Raw genomic sequence first — 16170 nt, 5'->3', positions numbered from 1 at the left:
TGGTTAAAATTAAGAAAAAATTGTGGATTTACAACATAAACGATCAAACTCTCAGAATGATAATCTATCAAATACTATAAGTCTTGTGTCCAATTGTTTAATGATGTCTATTACAGCTAACAACGTCGATTTCTTGTTTTTTCTCTCTAAATTTCGTCCACTAAAGATTCCTCCGCACTCGTTCCTCTCCATACATACATTCCCACTTAAATAATGTGGAAACCTGTAAAAATAGGAAAGAAAACAAAAAGCACGAAATAAATTCATAAAATTTAAAATATAATCGTTTACAAAAAAAAAAAAAAAAAAAAAAAAAAAAAAAAAAAAAATCAAAATATATTAAAGAAAAAAAATAATTCACCGGATTTGTCTACACTTTTTCTACTATTTTCGCATGCACGTCAATGGCAACATCATCCCCTAGCTTCCTTTTCATTCTCTCTATCTCTTTGACTTCGTTTCCATCGTCTCTTCTCTATTGATATTGAATTTATGATAATAAAATCATACTAACACACAAGAAAGATAAGATTAATCATCACGGTTTTAAAAAATGGCTGGAGGTGGTGGCGGTGGAGGAGGCGAAGGTCCAAGACAGCTAGATCAGACCCCGACTTGGGCCGTTTCTACAGTTTGTGGTGTAATCATCTTGATCTCCATTATTTTGGAAATCATAATTCACAAAGTGGGCGAGGTCATTTCATACACAACTTTATGTATATATAGTTTTTTTTTGTCTTTATTGCGTTTTGTTTGTTACACTTAATTCCATGCTTGTAGGTTTTCGTAAAAAAGAAGAAGAAAGCTTTGTTTGAAGCTCTTGAAAAGATAAAAAGTGGTAATCATCTAGAAATTTAATTTTTAAAATCAAAGGACAACTGATTTGATTTGGTTCCTATTTAACTCAATATATATTATGTCACGTATTGTAGAGCTTATGGTTTTGGGATTTATTTCTCTGCTTCTAACATTTGGCCAAAACTACATTGCGAGCATATGTGTTCCATCAAGATACGGCCAGGCCATGTCGTTTTGTGGTCCGTATGATGGACCTAGTGATGATGATGATAATGATAAAAAGCTCAAGAAAACAGAACATGCAATGCGTATTCTCTCCATTCAGCGTCGTTCTTTAGCCGACGCTCCTCCAGTGAATTGCAAGAAAGTAATATTAATAATTCCTATTTTAGCATAAAATTTTTTTTTTTAACTTTTCAGAATGCTTTTGAGATTACTTACTTTTTTTGGATATGGGTAAACTTTTCAGAGTCTCTTCATCTAGTTTGCTTTATGTTTCTATTTATTTATTTCTATAAAGTTTTCTAATGATGAGTTAATGATTCTTGTTGCAGTATGAGTTTGGGCTAAGGTCATGTTTTCATCACCATTTTGGCCTTATAATCATTCGTGTGTGTCTGGGGTGAGTACGTATATATGTTCATCAGCAATGATTTACAAGTGTTTGAGTTTGTGAAAATTGAACTAATGGTATTGGATTTAGGGTGGGAGTGCAATTCCTATGCAGTTATATCACATTGCCCCTTTATGCTCTTGTCACTCAAGTATGCAACATTTCTACCTTTGTTTTCTTTCAAATTTTATATTTTCCATAGAATAGTTGTCTTATCATGCATAATTCATTTATAGATGGGATCCACAATGAAGAGATCAGTGTTTGATGAACAAACTTCAAGAGCATTAGAACAATGGCATAAGAAGGCGAGGAAAAAGAATGAAAAGTGAGAAATAATTGGATCTATGGATCTCGTCTTACTTGACCAAATTTAACGGTCTATAGTTTGGTTACTTAATTTTCTATACACATTTTTTTAATGGAAACATAGGCTTTAGCTATGTAATTATTTGTATAATATAAATTCCTCACATGGTCTAATGTTCTACATGTTTACAATGTCCATTTTGATAGTTTTGTACAAATAGTTTTAGTAAGGTAGAACAATTATGCATTTGTACTCTTTATAGCTTTTTGAAATCAAAATTTTTGGTAAAACACATTTTACTATTGTTTGTGGAAGGTAAGTTGAAACTCTTGAATAATATACAAAACATAGAATAAACAAATGCATCTTATTGTATAATATGAATATCTCCAAGATCAGCTATGCAATTTCACATCAGGGTTCCTTATAGATTTGAGCCACATATCTGCCATAACTCTAGATGACAAGCTCCACAATATTGCCTCCTCTGCTTCCTTCTCCTTCTTCTTTACATTACTCTTCTTCTTCCCTTTCCTCCCCATTCCCTGTTCCACAAGCCACTGCGCCGCCGTGAGCCTCCGCTTCTCAGTTGCATCTGTCTTCACTCCCCCAATGTGCAAACTTCCTACCTTTAACCCTTTCTCTTCCTCCTCTTCCGCTTGGACCGCTACCACCACTGTCCCTCCCACCGCCTCATATCTCCTTGTCGGGTCCCGGAGCTGTACTGTCGCCAAAACCGTTAGCGTTTTCTGCTTTCGATTCTCCTTTTGCCACTCGTCAAGCGGAATGGTCGATTCGAGTGGATTCTTCTGACCTTTGGCAGCAGAAACCGCGAAAGGAGCATCATCCTCCACCATGTCAGCTTGAATCTTTAGTCCTTCAATCACCATTTCCTCTAGTTTCTGTAAACAGGCGGCTAAAACCTCCTCTGCCGACGTCATTTGATTCTCCTCCACGTTCCAGATTCCGGTCATTATTCTCTCCCTTCTTCCGCTGCTCATCGCATTAGCCATCGTTTTAACAGCTGCAACAGTCCGCGCTGCGCTCGTGTTCGCTCGCTCTTTGTTCCTTCCCTGTATAATCGCTGATGCTATTCCTTCGAAAGCAACTTGCTCCCCTGTTTTGCCTATTAGCTCATCTATCGCCATAAGCGAACATATCTTCGACTCTAGTTCCTCACCCAAACCCGTCATTCTATGAAATAGTTCGAATCCAGTCGCTGATCCGGCTTCTGGTAGTACCTGTATTAGAGATTTTCAGATTCTAGGAATATTTTGTTATGGAAATGTTATTAATTCAGGGCCTTACCACAATCTGTTTTGAGATTTGCATAACGAGCTTAGGCGTGTCTTTCTTCATGACGACCGTGTCGAATGGGTTCATAGAAACTAAGTAACCACCGTCTCTTGTTTGAACAACACAACCAATACCTTTCCCGAGATCTGAGAGGTAATTCTCAGATTCATCGTCTACGGATTCGCCAGACCGCAGTTCGGAGATGTCCATTTTGTGCTGGTAAAATTTGAGCTTTTCGGTTTCTTTATCTTCAAGCAACTGAAGAAACTCCTTTGTCACCGTTTGTTCCTCTTCATCTAGCCTTTGTGACTCTGTTTCACCGTCTCCTCCATCACTCTCGTCTTTCATCATCGATTCGAGCGCTTTGATCTGTTTTGCAATCGAATCAAGCTCGGTAAGTCTCATTATGTGCCGAGGATCATCAACATTAGCATGTTGTTCCTTCAACTCGACGGATCTTTCACCAATGGTTCCATAAGATTTCTCAGTTTCTATGTCGTCATCAAACTCGACTCCTTTGTCCACAACTTCAAAATCAGGTTCCTCCTGCTCATCTTCAGCTCTCTGTTCTAACTCCTCTGTTTTCTGAACCGGTTTCTCCTCGGGCTCATCCAGATTCAAATGTTCCATTCCTTGAAAATCCGATCCTGGCTCCACGCCACTCGCTGGTGTCCAGGCTTGGCTCCGGCTTGTCATCTTCGGGCTGGGAACACTAAACGATGTCTTCGATTGCTTTCGCGCGAAGGAACCAGAGAAATTCTTAGCTTTACTACTCGGTTTTATCCCAAATTCACCTTGTTTACCGTAAATCCCAGCTCCACCATCTTTCTCCATGATCTGAAACCCTAATTTAAGAACCAATTCACCCCCTTTAGCCTTCCCTGAAAGCCCCCAACTCATATCCCATTGCCTAACCCTAGCTCCTTTGTAACTCATCTTCTCCACCGACTCCTGAATCAACTCGCTCAAATCCACAATGTGCCTTCCTAACTCAAGTTCCTTGGCGTCCACGGCGAAGAGATAAATCAAAAACGGACGAGCCTCGAACTTGGCCGGAGCACCTTTCCCGTTCGCTGGCGAGTAGTACACATGGCACTTGATGAACAACGTCTCCTCAAAATCCGCAGAACCCTGAGAAACCCTACACGGCATCGTCTGAACGGCACTGTCTTTCGTTTCCTTTTTCCTCACGCAAACCCCGAGGCGTAGACCGTTCATCGACGCTGGAAGATTCTGCGCCGCCACAACCTCCACTGACAACAAACAGCTCAGTTTTTGCATTCCGATCCGAACCAGCCCTCGAATCGGTTTCCAATTCCATATCCCTTTTTTCTCTTCCTTGGCACTAAATCCAGATGACGACTCCTCTGGTTTCTTGACACTTCTGTTGTTGTGAGTAACATTCTCTTCCTCTTCTACCTCAAGCTTTGGTCTCGACCGCCATGGAGACAACGACAAACGCCGAGCCCGGGGCTTCGATACTGTCAGATCCTCAATTCGTGCTGTAGTCACTTCATCGGCAGAGGTAACAAGCGATGGAACAGAACTGCGCGGGAGAGCGAGAGAGTTGGTTCTCCGGTTACCGATTGAAACCTGAGGTTTCTGGTAGAGGTTTTCACTTAAGGCTTCGAGTTCAGCGAGAAGCTGCGTGTTGGAACTCCTGCTACCGGAATATTCCCCTGCCATGAAGAAGAAAAAGATGCTATTTTTCTTTTTGTTCCCCAGAAGAAGGATAAGAAAGATGAGGGTTTAATTGGGATTTGTGTGGTTATAGTTATTGATAGGTTTCATTGTTTTGGTCTGTCCAAAATGGAAAAAAAAATTATTATTTGGTGAAGGGATTGGATGAGGATTTAGAATGTCGTGGCCTTCTCTCAACTCTGAAAGAGACACCAACCTTATGGTCCCAGATAATTTAATGTCACCCGTATGGTTTCGTTCAACGTTTCAGAATCGTTAGTCCTAAAGGCTGAAGCTACTGTGCGGTTGTTAAGAGTTTGTGAGGTGTAAAAATACTATACACTCTAATAAATGACACGATTTTTTTTTTTTTTTTTTTTTTCATGTAGTTGCAATGTTTCTATGTTGACTGTGTTTTATGTAAACACTTCTTGCCTAAGATTAAGATTACATACAGTTTGAAATTATAATCAGTAAAAAAAATATTGTATACGTCTCTGTAACTACATTTTCAATCTAAAGGGTTTACCGAATTGAAGCTTCTTTCTCTGTCGAAGCCTCGTGATCGTGTCGATCCCGAAGTATCGTTCACTGATCCATCAATCTTTCTCTTCTTGTTTCCGGACTTGGAAACGTCTTCTTTCTCATCCATGAGGGACAAGAATCGCTGTAGACGAGTGGAGCGCATGGAGGAAGAGTCATGGTTTTGCTGCTGATCTCTCGCAATGGCATCATCGCTTGGCTTTTTATAGAGCTGACGGATGATCTGAACAAAGTAGAGGAGGAGAGCGAGGAGACACGCAACTCCACATATGAGAAACAGTCCCCAGAAGCTTTTCAGATGAAGCCTGTCTGATTCGAGCTCCGCGTTCTCTAGAGTGCATGCGTTCTTCATTAGCCATTTGTCGTGTATCCTCTGCAAATCTCCGTTCTCTGCCAACTCCAAGATCGCTGTTGATAGATCTATTGCGAGAGGAGAGTCTCTAGGAAATGCCTACGCAAAACCATTCATCCTTACGAAATGAGCATATATAAGAAACCAAATACAGTAGTAAGAATATTTTATACTTACAAATCCCCAGCCGCTTTTGGTGAACTCCTGACCGACGATCCTGTAGGCGCAGTTGCTGGAGAGGAAGAGTTCGACATAGGGACGCTCATCAACAATAGCGGCAACGCCTCCTTTGCTTGGTCCATCTTTTAAAGCCTTGGCATAGGCTTCAGGTGTTCCAAGTGCGAGAAGCCGTGACTCTGATATGTTGAGTTCATTCCGCAAATAATACTCTGCAAATGAACCCACCTGATACCCGATCCGATCATTCCTTTCTCTAAGGCTTTCAATTCCCTTGATGGGTGAGGAGAGCTGCTGAACTGTCAGAATCGATGTGAGACTAGCCGTGTAGCTCGAGTTTATTATTAGTACAACAAATAGCCATATGATCAGAACCAACCGCCCAAGTGTACTAATTGTGTTCTCTCCTGCCAAAACCAAGGCAAAGACTTGTGTCAGTCAAAATCCAGCAATCACTCTAGTGACCAGTAAGTTTTCTTTTCATTTTTCTCACGTACTATGCGCGAAAAACATGGTCGAGAAGCTAAACCTGCAGATATCAAAGAAACGATAAATGGATCAGCAGAAGAAAACATGAAGTTAAGAAAAGTGGGACTTTGTTCTATCTATGCTACTTCTAATATATATATATAGTAAACTGACCACAGAATTGTGACGCATTGTCTCTTCGGCGGACCTCTGAATTCATCGTTAGTCCTATGCTCCAGGATCCAAACAACAATGCCAACAAAGAGAAAGCAGCAACCCGTAACTGCCCACATAAGTCGATTGAAAGGTCTAAGAAAAGCCCAAGCTCCTGAATTCAGTTTCTTAAAGGGAGCAACAACAACTAGTCCAGATGCTGCATACGGTTGTGTAAAATCCACAATCTTTGTCCGGTTTGTTACAATGGCAACATCACCCACTACCCCATCAAAATTCTGTAAGTAATTTCCATTTTAAAAATAAGGAGAAATGAGAAGAAAAAAAAAAAACAACTTTCATTAGAAAGAATGTATAGAATAGGCACTCACACCAGATGTAATCATCTCAACCATATGCGTGTAGCTCGGGTTCTCCTTCCCGTTCCCATAAGGAATAAACTTGACAGGGACTGCATACGGTAAGAGGTTCACAGCAGCTGTAAAGACATCAATGCAGAACCCTTTGAACATATTCTCCGTTCCACGAATCTGTGACACAAACTCCTTGTAACTGACGCGACGAGGCACTCCGATCTTTAGCTCTTTCCCGTTGTTAGAGAAAACCCATCCGCGAGGTTTTGTAAATGTTTCTCCTGGCCATATCACGTTCCTTAGTTTCGGACTTGTACCAAAAGACATATTTGGTCGACCCTTTGTGTAGAGTGACTCTGGTGATACGGTTGATAAACCAGAATGATTCGACCAGTAGCCTATCTGACGAACACCGGTTCCCGCCACATTGATAATATCGTAAGCTGGGCGTGTCCGGGACCTGTCTGGAGCGAACTGAAGCTGTCCTGTTAAACCAACAATATGAGTTCCGAGGATATCCTTAAGCAGTGTTTCTCCACTATCAAAGACAGTCATCGCCTCGAGGTTGAGGTTTCCACTTTTTCCCAAGGTATTAAGCATTGAGTGATTAGAAAACGATATATTCCCACCGTCTTTGAAGAACTTATCTAAAGCACTCGCTAAAATCATTACCGAATCATAAGCATAGAGAGCATACGTGTTAAGAGCCAAAGGAGCATGATCAGAAATCTTACGCCACCTCTTGAAAAAATCACGTTTTAAACTAGAATCAGGCGTGTGCGGACGCATAACAAGAACACCTTGAATAGTTTCCAGTCGTTCAGAGGGAAGCGGTAAGGAAGAATCAAGATTAGTAGAGAGCCAATCGGTAGCAATCCAAACGTACCCATTTCCCATCATTCCAAGATACTTGGCCTCCTTAAAAACCGCGAAACCCAACTCGGAGTAAACATGAATCACAATGATCCTCGGCTGAAGCAACATGATCTTGATAAGCATGTTCATGATCTCGTTCTTGTTCACAGCCGTATCCGGATGCAAACCAGCCTTGTAAGTGATTCGAAGTCTCCTACTCGCAAGCTTATCGTTAAGCGCAGCCACACCGTTCCTACCGAAATCATCATCAACAAAGACAGCAATCACTTCTTTCCAACCGTAGTAATCAACGATGGAAGCAATAGCGTCCATCTGGTATAGATCGCTCTGAGTCGTCCTGATGAAATACGGAAACTGTAGCGGCGACATTACGGGATCCGTTACAGCAAACGAGAGAAGAGGCACACGCAGTTCATTAGCCATGTGAGATATCATATGAGCAACAACAGAACATTGTGGTCCTATTATCCCAACTATATCCTTCTCCATAAACCTCAATGCTACAACAATAACAAATAAACTCAAAAATTGATTAACATCCAAAACATTACCAAACAAAAATAGGTCTCAAGTAACTACTTACCTTCAACCATGCCCATAAAACCGCTGCAATTAGAGTTTTGCATCGAAACTGAAAACTTTGTACCGGTGAGAATGTTTGGGTTTGAGTTCACATCTTTGACTGCTTCATCTATCGCAATCTGAGCAACTTTGCCAATCACTGAATTGAAACTGAATATAGAACCGATTTTCACAACTTTTGGTTTCCCAGAATACCCTTTTCCGAAAACTAAAGACAAGAAGAACAAAGCCCAGAGTTGTTGTTGTTGCTTCATCTCTCTCTACTGACAAAGACATGTCAAGTAAAAAATATGTTGGAAATTTTCTAAAAGCAGCAAAATTTGATTGGCGTGATTCAGTAGGACCAAACAAAAAAAAAAAAAACCCAGAAATGGTAAGAATTAAAGCAGCAAAAATTTACATGTCTGGATCAAATGATTAAAATTAGTGAGCTGTACCTTGTGAAGCTTCTGCAACTAGTAATGAGAAAATAATGAACCAAATATGGATATTGAGGGGGAGAGAGAAAGAAGAGGATTGAAGAAGGAGAAGAAAGGGGAAAGAACAAAGTGACGGAATCAGATTCGCTGATGAATTGAGATTAATCCCAACCTCATATTCTTCAAAGAAGTGAGGAAGGGACACATTCACGTTCACGTGTCTCTTTGCTTCTGTGTTTTTTTTTTTTTTTTTTTTTTTGATTAAAGAAGAAAGAAACCTTTCAACTTGTTTCTTTTAATTCTTTTTTCTCGGTCAGAAAATATAAAAATTTAGTAAAAACATTTATACTCATATGTTAAATGTGTTTTGTTTTTTCTCCTTGTTGACAATGACAAAGAGTTGATAGCTAGAGGTGGTCCACTCTGACTATGGTAGTGAATGGGAACTGTGTTTATTACAAACACGGGACGGTTTTTTATAAATTTCACTTTACTTCACCAATCAACATAATTTTATAACATGCGGTATGTATTTACTTTTATTAATAAAATAGTAATTATTCAAAGTGCAGTCCAATTTTACCAAGAGAGATTGTAAAACGCATCTAACAGTAATTACGCTCTTATTTCTATGTGTTTTGGAAAAAAATTGCGGTTTTGTATGCATATGTAATTATGTATGTATTGAATGTTTATAATGTTTTTAATCAGAAATGGATTACAATCAATTATAACACAATTAAAAACATATTAAAATCAATTAATACAAGTTCAATAAAATCAACTATATTAAAATTATTTGATTCTAATTTATAATTATAAGTTTTTAAATTATTCTATTATAATATATACTCCTTCCGTTTCAAAATATAAGATTGTTTTAGTTAAAACACGCATGTTAGAAATAATTATTTTAAAAAAGTTTAACCAATCATACCCAAGACTGCATAATATAAAATTAATCTAAAAATTGCATAAAAAGTTTAACCAATCATACCCAAGACTGTACATATAAATTTATTAACACAGAACAAATGAAAATATATACTTATACTAGTTATTAATAAAATAAAATGAAATCTGCACTGCCAATTATTTTTCACCAATCAAACATTATTTTGTATCGTTTATTTTTGAATAACCGCACTTATCTCGCACGTACCACAATTGAACCGTACCGCACTAACAAATTTTTTGTCCCGCACTACTAAATCCACGGTTACCATTCGGACCCTAGTATTTTACACTTGTTTAATTGGTCCGAATTTGAAAACTTATGGCTTTTGTAGAAATTTCTGTTTATCTGATGAGCCAAGTCAACAACATAAATAATTCTGTCACTTTAGTTTACGAACAGACAGCTCGTTGTATAGTTCTGTTAGATGGGTTGCTAAATCTAAGCTCTAAATAAACCATTGTAAACTCTCCGTTTTAAGTTAAGCTGAGTTCGACTAGAGGAAATCGAATGAGATCGCAACACCACAATGGTCAGAAAACATGGGGACGACAAAAGACATGGAGACCCGGTTATCAACAGAACATAAGATATGAAGTGTTTGAGGTACATATGAGTTGTACATAGTTATCTCAATAACATGCTACCAAAATGAGACCTTCACTTGATGGGAAATAAATGGTGAGCTTTTCACTAGCTGGAATCAGCTATAATTCATCTGCATCGTCGTCGTCCTCATCCTCTGAGTCTGTTTCACTACTTTGGGAAACGAAAACGCAGAACCATATCAGATTTCTTATCATGGTTTCGAGGCAGAACAATATAGGAAGAAAAAGCATTTGTGCTAACCTTGATTGGTTGCAGTGGTTACTTAAAGTTTGACACAGAACCTTGCTAACTTCTCCTGCTTTTAGGGAGCCATTCTTTATTACCTCACCGAGCTGCAATCCGCTCACCAACATCAACTATATTTGATCAAACTCTAATCATCAATAAAGAGAAAGGCTACCCGCAAGTTTACCTCGTCTTCAGTTTCTTCCAGCAATCTGTGATAAGAAATCACATATATAGATTTTAGAGGAGCTTGATGAATTTTAAACTGGAACAAGATACTGAGACGACCCATATATCGGATCTGAAGAGGTTCTTAGTTGTCTTACCTTCCACAATAAGTTGATATGTCATTTGCATGCGCTTTAGCTTCCTGTTTATCTATATGAAAACAGACAAATATAGACATTTAACTAGAGTCTAGAGATGAGGATTTCACAGCTATGATACTACTCCAAATTTTCCATCATCATGAAAGCTCTCTCACAGTTGCTCATGAGAAATTTTGAACAGATAAAGCGGAAAGCAGATCTAAATGACAGTATGTTCTAGTAGACAACTGGATACACTACAGAACAGCATTTTTTCCCTTTAACTTATTAAAGAGAGACATCTAAGCTTACTTAATCAACTCTGTCACAGAGCGCAAGTTTTAAAAGGAAAGTACAAATTACTTGTTAGATTGTCAAAATTTCCCACTTTCACCCATTGACTGTTCTTTGATTCCACCTGCAGAAGTGTGGCAATAAGAATCTCTGAGATATAATAGCTGAAAAATTACAAAGATGTTGCTACCGGAACAGGGGTGTGATAAGAATTCTACTTGATCTTAGCTTACCTTTTGTAAAGTATAGTCCTGCATTCTATCACAAAGCCCGTCCAACAAATCAACCACCCTCAGGTCGCTTATTCTATTTGGATTAAAAAGAAAGAAAGAAAAGTACAGGATCATTCACCATGACAAACATGACTAAAAATAACAAGATATTACGGGAACAATTTATCAATTTTTGAAGAAATCATAGTGTATCAATTGTTGTTTTACATCAATTTACAGACACCCGCTCTTAAAAGTGTCCAACTGTTAGGATAGTTTGCCATTCGTCACTGCTCCTAACAGCAGATACACGTTACCCTAGTTATCACATTTTGAAACTCCAATAGAGATTTCAATCCGCACTTCTACTTGTAATAAAAGATCACAGTTACAAATCACGTAATCATGCAAATGCACATAAAATGAGCCAAATATGTTCTCCCTGTCCCATGTGTCCAATTTCCATACTGATATTTCAGGATGTGCACATAAAAACAAAGAATACACAATGAGGCTACAATGTTTGTACCTGTAGTCAATAACCTTTCCTTCACGCTGACCTTTAGAATTGAGTCGGTTTCTCATATCAAGATGGTTTCGTGGTTTTTCCTGTTTCAGAGAAAGGTTAAAAGCATTGAAACAGGAGCAGGCAAGCTTTGGTAATGCTATAAAGTACAACATGAGAGATAGATACTAAAGACGTTCTTCTTACCTTTAAAAGCTGTAACTCTAATTCCTCCTGCACAACACCAATCACCATTTTTAGTATTAAGGAAGATACCCCCCCCTAACTCATTCCCTAGAATCAAAAAGACTTGTGATCTTGAAAATTCTAATGACTCATTTGGTTACTAGGGAATATACAACATGTCCATCGAAGATCTCTCTACCATTATCATTAAATCGGCGTTCGCCGTATAACACGAAATCGAAGAGAGGAAAGCTAGGGGGTTCCGACGTACCGCGACGGCGTTACAAGCGGCGCATTTGTCATCGACGGAGGCTCCGTGTGAGAAAATCGAGATAACTACGGCGGTGAAGAGCATCAGCTTCGACATTCTTACTTTCCGATCTGTATCTCTCTCTCTCTTTTTCTCGGCAAAGGAGATTTTGAATATGTAAAAAACATGTCATCACTTTGATACGTTGCTGTGAACCAATGAAATCGAATGTTTTAGCCACGTCAGATACTATCTAGAAAAAAAATTGTAGCCACGTCGGACACCACTCTAGAGTTGTTTGTGTTGCCTTACTAAAATGAATCAGATCAAGTTTTCGTGGAGTCTTGGGACTTCAAACTGTCCCAGGTCCAAACTATTCGGTATGTACGCATCTCTAAACCATCATCTTACAAAATGTTTATTTGATAATACAGTTTAGCTTGCAACGCACTGTTTTTAACAAGTCAAGTTTTCATTCATATAGAGAGGCTCACTGTATCTATACTATTAAAAAGAAAACATTTTTGATAAGTAGACATATATTAAGAGATTATTACATAAAATGCCACTCAAATTAGACTTAATCATCGAGCCAAACAGATACTAAATGAGTTAGGATTAGCAAAAAAATCGGAGCCAAACAGATATTATTTGGTATTTAAGTGTATATGTCATTTAAGCTATACAAATAAAAAATCGTAGCCAAACAAGATGGTTACCCCATATTAAAGTGTCTATTTTCCTAAAAGCTAAATAAATCTTTCCACGTAATTATCATAAATGCCAATAAAACTAAATAACAAGATAATTTTCTAATGTTTATGGAAATTGAAATTATTATACTATAACAGCGTAATCAACAAGATAATAATTACTTAATGTGTATGGAAATTGAATTAAAAATAATAATAATAATCTAATATTTATGGAAATTATTTAAGTTTGTTGCCATAAAAATCAGACTCTTAAATTCAAAATATATGTATATATATTTAAGTTTCTAATATATTTTGACATATTTCTGGAAACAGCTATTTAATTTTAATATAATGATAATTATTTATTTCGGTAAGAAGTAGTCCAAATTAATTTGTTACCATAAATAACGTGGATAATTAAAGGAAACAAATATTGGATTATCCAAAATGGAAATAGATAACGTTAGTTTCTTAAAATTTGTTCAAGAAAACTAAAATACTTTTGTGAAATGAAACAATAGTTACAAACAAGACGACAATAACCAATGAAAAATATCTATAAAAGGAATGTGTTCTTTTCTATTGATTTCAAAATGATTTATAAGAAAGTATTTCAAAAATCTATTCAAATTATAGATAAAAATAAATTATTATTTTAAATTTATGAAATATTTAATGTTTAGTTAAATAGGAGATCTACTAAATCCTAATTTCATGAAAATTCTAATTTTACAATAAAATATTATGTTTAATTAAAATAAATGATGAATAGTATAAATTGAAATCTATAATAATCTACATCGATTATGGATTGAAATTAATTGAAGATAATTTAAGTAATTAGTAACTGATATTACTTTTTTGATATTGTGAAAATTATAATAAGATTTGTTTAGATTCTTTTGTTTTAGTCATGAAACAAGTATTAAAACAAAATATGGTAAAATTTATAGTGGCGAAAATTGTGGACGAACAATTAGGAAATTTATGCAATGTTTTGGGCAAAAAATATCTTAACAATAAATGACAAATCACAAACAGATATTTAACTTATATCATACCATTTTCCTATATATATAACGAAATATTTGTGTTTAAAGCCTAGAATATCCTTTTTTGTTTCTCAATTTTGATAGCACATATATTTTTTTTGTTCTATTTGCTAATTGAAGTAGAATCTAATTTTGAGTTTTTTTTTTAATTCTTGATTTCAGCGTTCGAATGGACCATGGAGACAGTTGTTTCCCACCTTGTGTGTCAGTATCTCTTCAAAAATATGGTACTTTGATCTATTTATTTTTGAATTTTACTTAGTATGTTGACTTGGTGGATTTTATATTATGTTAAGTTTGATCTTTATTTTGCATGACACACTCTGTGATTGAAAGAGTTTATAAATTGATTTATTAAATCATCAAAAAATAATTATCAGCAGGAAGAGCTGTTCATAGAACATGGATCCTCGAAGCAACTCATCGAGCTGTAATTATTTTTGTTACATAATGATGTAATTTTGTGGTTAGTATTGAGGTTTAAGGAGATATTTGTGTATTAATAATTTGTGTGCTTTGTTTTTGTAGATGGCAAACTTTGGTTCAATAATTTGGACTTGGGAATCAAACTCATAGGTATGTAATACACATAAACATTAAGATTCTCATTGTTGTAATTAACTAATAATTTGGGTGTGTTTGTACATGATTAAAGGTCAACATAGTCGAGAAGCCTATGAAACTGTCTTCTTTTACGTTGAAAACGAAATTGTTTTTAATATGTGTTAATAAATCTTTAAGTTCATAGAGAGAATAAATGACTAATAAACCTGAAAATTATGTACAATTCCAACTCATTCTAAGACAATTATCACACAAGAAAAAAGTATGAAAACCATTTTAAAATAGCTTGGCTGTAGTTATTAAACGCACATAAGGATATCTATATATTTGTGAGATTAGTAGTCTGAAGAAGAAAGTATGTAGGTTGAAAAATGGAGTAGTAAAATCAAGAGACTGTAATTATGACGTGAAGAAATTACTTCACTTGTGATTGATTTTATTGTGTTTAGACTTTTAAATAGGCAACATTTAGTTTAAGATATATATATATGTGTGGTATAAAATATAAAGTGTTTATTCATATATTTTACAAAAAATTGTAAATTCACATTTCTTTTTCTATTTTACCAAGTGTCTAATAATATTATTGAATGAAGGAAAAAAACATTGACTCATGGAATATCAATAGTTTTATACCCAATACTTTTGAAAATCATTTTTAAAAATTTCCGTAACAGATCAGATTATTAAAGTCGATATTCTATATATGTAAAATTATTTAATTTGATGGTACATTATTTGTTATTTCCAAAAACGATCATCTAAATGAATATGTCCAATAAAAAATCATTATTTTTATTCAAAAAAAAGTTTAACAAAAATACTAATCAATTCTGATTATAAATAAATAGATGAAAACCAAAAAATTGAATATTTTTTTTTCAATTATGAATACATTTATTATATTTGTAATATATAATCTAACCACGATTTACTATTTCAAAAAGTAGTATATTCTTTATATAAATTTTGGATTTTAGATTCATCAGTATCTCAAAAATTCAAATATTATCGATTTCCAAAATATTAATTCAAAATATATACTATGTTGAAATTTTGTGGATTTTGGTTCATAAGTGAAAAAAAAACAATTTTTAACAGTTAAGAATAGTTTAAATGGATTAATATCATAACTGCTATGATTCTAATAAATTATATGGTAAAAGGATTATTATTTCATTCTCATACTTTTATAGCAGACTAATATAATTTTATGTTATAGATCTTATACAACTAAATATATCTACAAATAAAACCCACACATACGTGAGGATCCGAAACACTTACTTATTTCCTTATCTGATAAACTAAAATATATAATATGAAATGTGTAGATTATTATTAAAACCACAGTTATGAGATGAAAAATCATATCTGGGACATGACATATCACTTTTGTTTTACTATTTTTCTGCCCTGAAATAGATATACCATCTTTCTCTTACTGTTTTTTTAATGTAGTTATCTTTACATATGTCAAAGACAAAACTGATAACTTTTTTAGTCTAAACCAAATTATAAACAAATCTAATACTTAATTGGTATGAGTGCAGATTATGAATGTTAACATTCCTAAAAAAATATGTTTACAAACATAACTCTAAACATATGTAATATATTATAAATCTAATAGCAAACTTAGTTTTTGAAAGCAAACTTAGTTTTTGAAAG

The 16170-nt window shown here is 35.5% G+C and overlaps 4 protein-coding genes across 10 annotated transcripts; 1 reads left to right on the top strand and 3 right to left on the bottom strand.

Annotated features, from left to right (window-relative positions):
• The first annotated feature begins 415 nt into the window (after positions 1 to 415).
• LOC104743837 (MLO-like protein 9) lies at positions 416 to 1967 on the top strand. Its single transcript, XM_087485577.1, has 6 exons — positions 416 to 694; positions 781 to 838; positions 933 to 1165; positions 1353 to 1420; positions 1502 to 1562; positions 1648 to 1967. Exons 1-6 carry the CDS (start codon positions 554 to 556, stop codon positions 1741 to 1743), a joined length of 657 nt encoding a protein of 218 aa, XP_087341703.1. The 5' UTR covers positions 416 to 553; the 3' UTR covers positions 1744 to 1967.
• Positions 1968 to 1999: 32 nt separating this feature from the next.
• Positions 2000 to 4900, bottom strand: LOC104742112 (protein PLASTID MOVEMENT IMPAIRED 1-like). 2 transcript variants are annotated; one of them, XM_087485575.1, is made up of 2 exons: positions 3030 to 4900; positions 2000 to 2962 (listed from the first exon to the last, which is right to left on the bottom strand). In XM_087485575.1, exons 1-2 carry the CDS (start codon positions 4701 to 4703, stop codon positions 2117 to 2119), a joined length of 2520 nt encoding a protein of 839 aa, XP_087341701.1. In that variant the 5' UTR covers positions 4704 to 4900; the 3' UTR covers positions 2000 to 2116. The 2 variants fall into 2 exon arrangements, with proteins under 2 accessions (XP_087341701.1, XP_087341702.1); XM_087485576.1 differs by having other exon boundaries at positions 2000 to 2952; positions 3030 to 4882.
• Positions 4901 to 5111: 211 nt separating this feature from the next.
• LOC147928561 (glutamate receptor 3.3-like) lies at positions 5112 to 8965 on the bottom strand. Of its 3 annotated transcripts, none has more exons than XM_087485572.1 (7): positions 8660 to 8965; positions 8224 to 8485; positions 6783 to 8140; positions 6412 to 6689; positions 6267 to 6298; positions 5770 to 6176; positions 5112 to 5691 (listed from the first exon to the last, which is right to left on the bottom strand). In XM_087485572.1, exons 2-7 carry the CDS (start codon positions 8474 to 8476, stop codon positions 5209 to 5211), a joined length of 2811 nt encoding a protein of 936 aa, XP_087341698.1. In that variant the 5' UTR covers positions 8477 to 8485; positions 8660 to 8965; the 3' UTR covers positions 5112 to 5208. The 3 variants fall into 3 exon arrangements, with proteins under 3 accessions (XP_087341698.1, XP_087341700.1, XP_087341699.1); XM_087485574.1 differs by having other exon boundaries at positions 8224 to 8526; positions 8660 to 8956; XM_087485573.1 differs by having other exon boundaries at positions 8224 to 8482; positions 8660 to 8956.
• Positions 8966 to 10070: 1105 nt separating this feature from the next.
• On the bottom strand, positions 10071 to 12379 carry LOC104742111 (uncharacterized). 4 transcript variants are annotated; one of them, XM_087485593.1, is made up of 9 exons: positions 12207 to 12379; positions 11957 to 12043; positions 11774 to 11853; positions 11266 to 11338; positions 11102 to 11156; positions 10757 to 10808; positions 10618 to 10642; positions 10446 to 10537; positions 10071 to 10352 (listed from the first exon to the last, which is right to left on the bottom strand). In XM_087485593.1, exons 2-9 carry the CDS (start codon positions 12002 to 12004, stop codon positions 10304 to 10306), a joined length of 474 nt encoding a protein of 157 aa, XP_087341719.1. In that variant the 5' UTR covers positions 12005 to 12043; positions 12207 to 12379; the 3' UTR covers positions 10071 to 10303. The 4 variants fall into 4 exon arrangements, with proteins under 4 accessions (XP_087341719.1, XP_010461386.1, XP_019091277.1 ...); XM_010463084.3 differs by having other exon boundaries at positions 11957 to 11983; positions 12207 to 12373; XM_019235732.2 differs by having other exon boundaries at positions 10071 to 10355; positions 11957 to 11983; positions 12207 to 12370.
• Between the last annotated feature and the right edge of the window lie 3791 nt (positions 12380 to 16170).

This window comes from Camelina sativa, chromosome 14, assembly GCF_030686135.1.
Source record: "Camelina sativa cultivar CO46 ecotype springtype chromosome 14, ASM3068613v1".
NCBI classification, from domain to species: domain Eukaryota; kingdom Viridiplantae; phylum Streptophyta; class Magnoliopsida; order Brassicales; family Brassicaceae; genus Camelina; species Camelina sativa.
Note: the sequence above shows the minus strand (reverse complement) of the source record. Positions and strands in the feature narration are given on the sequence as shown.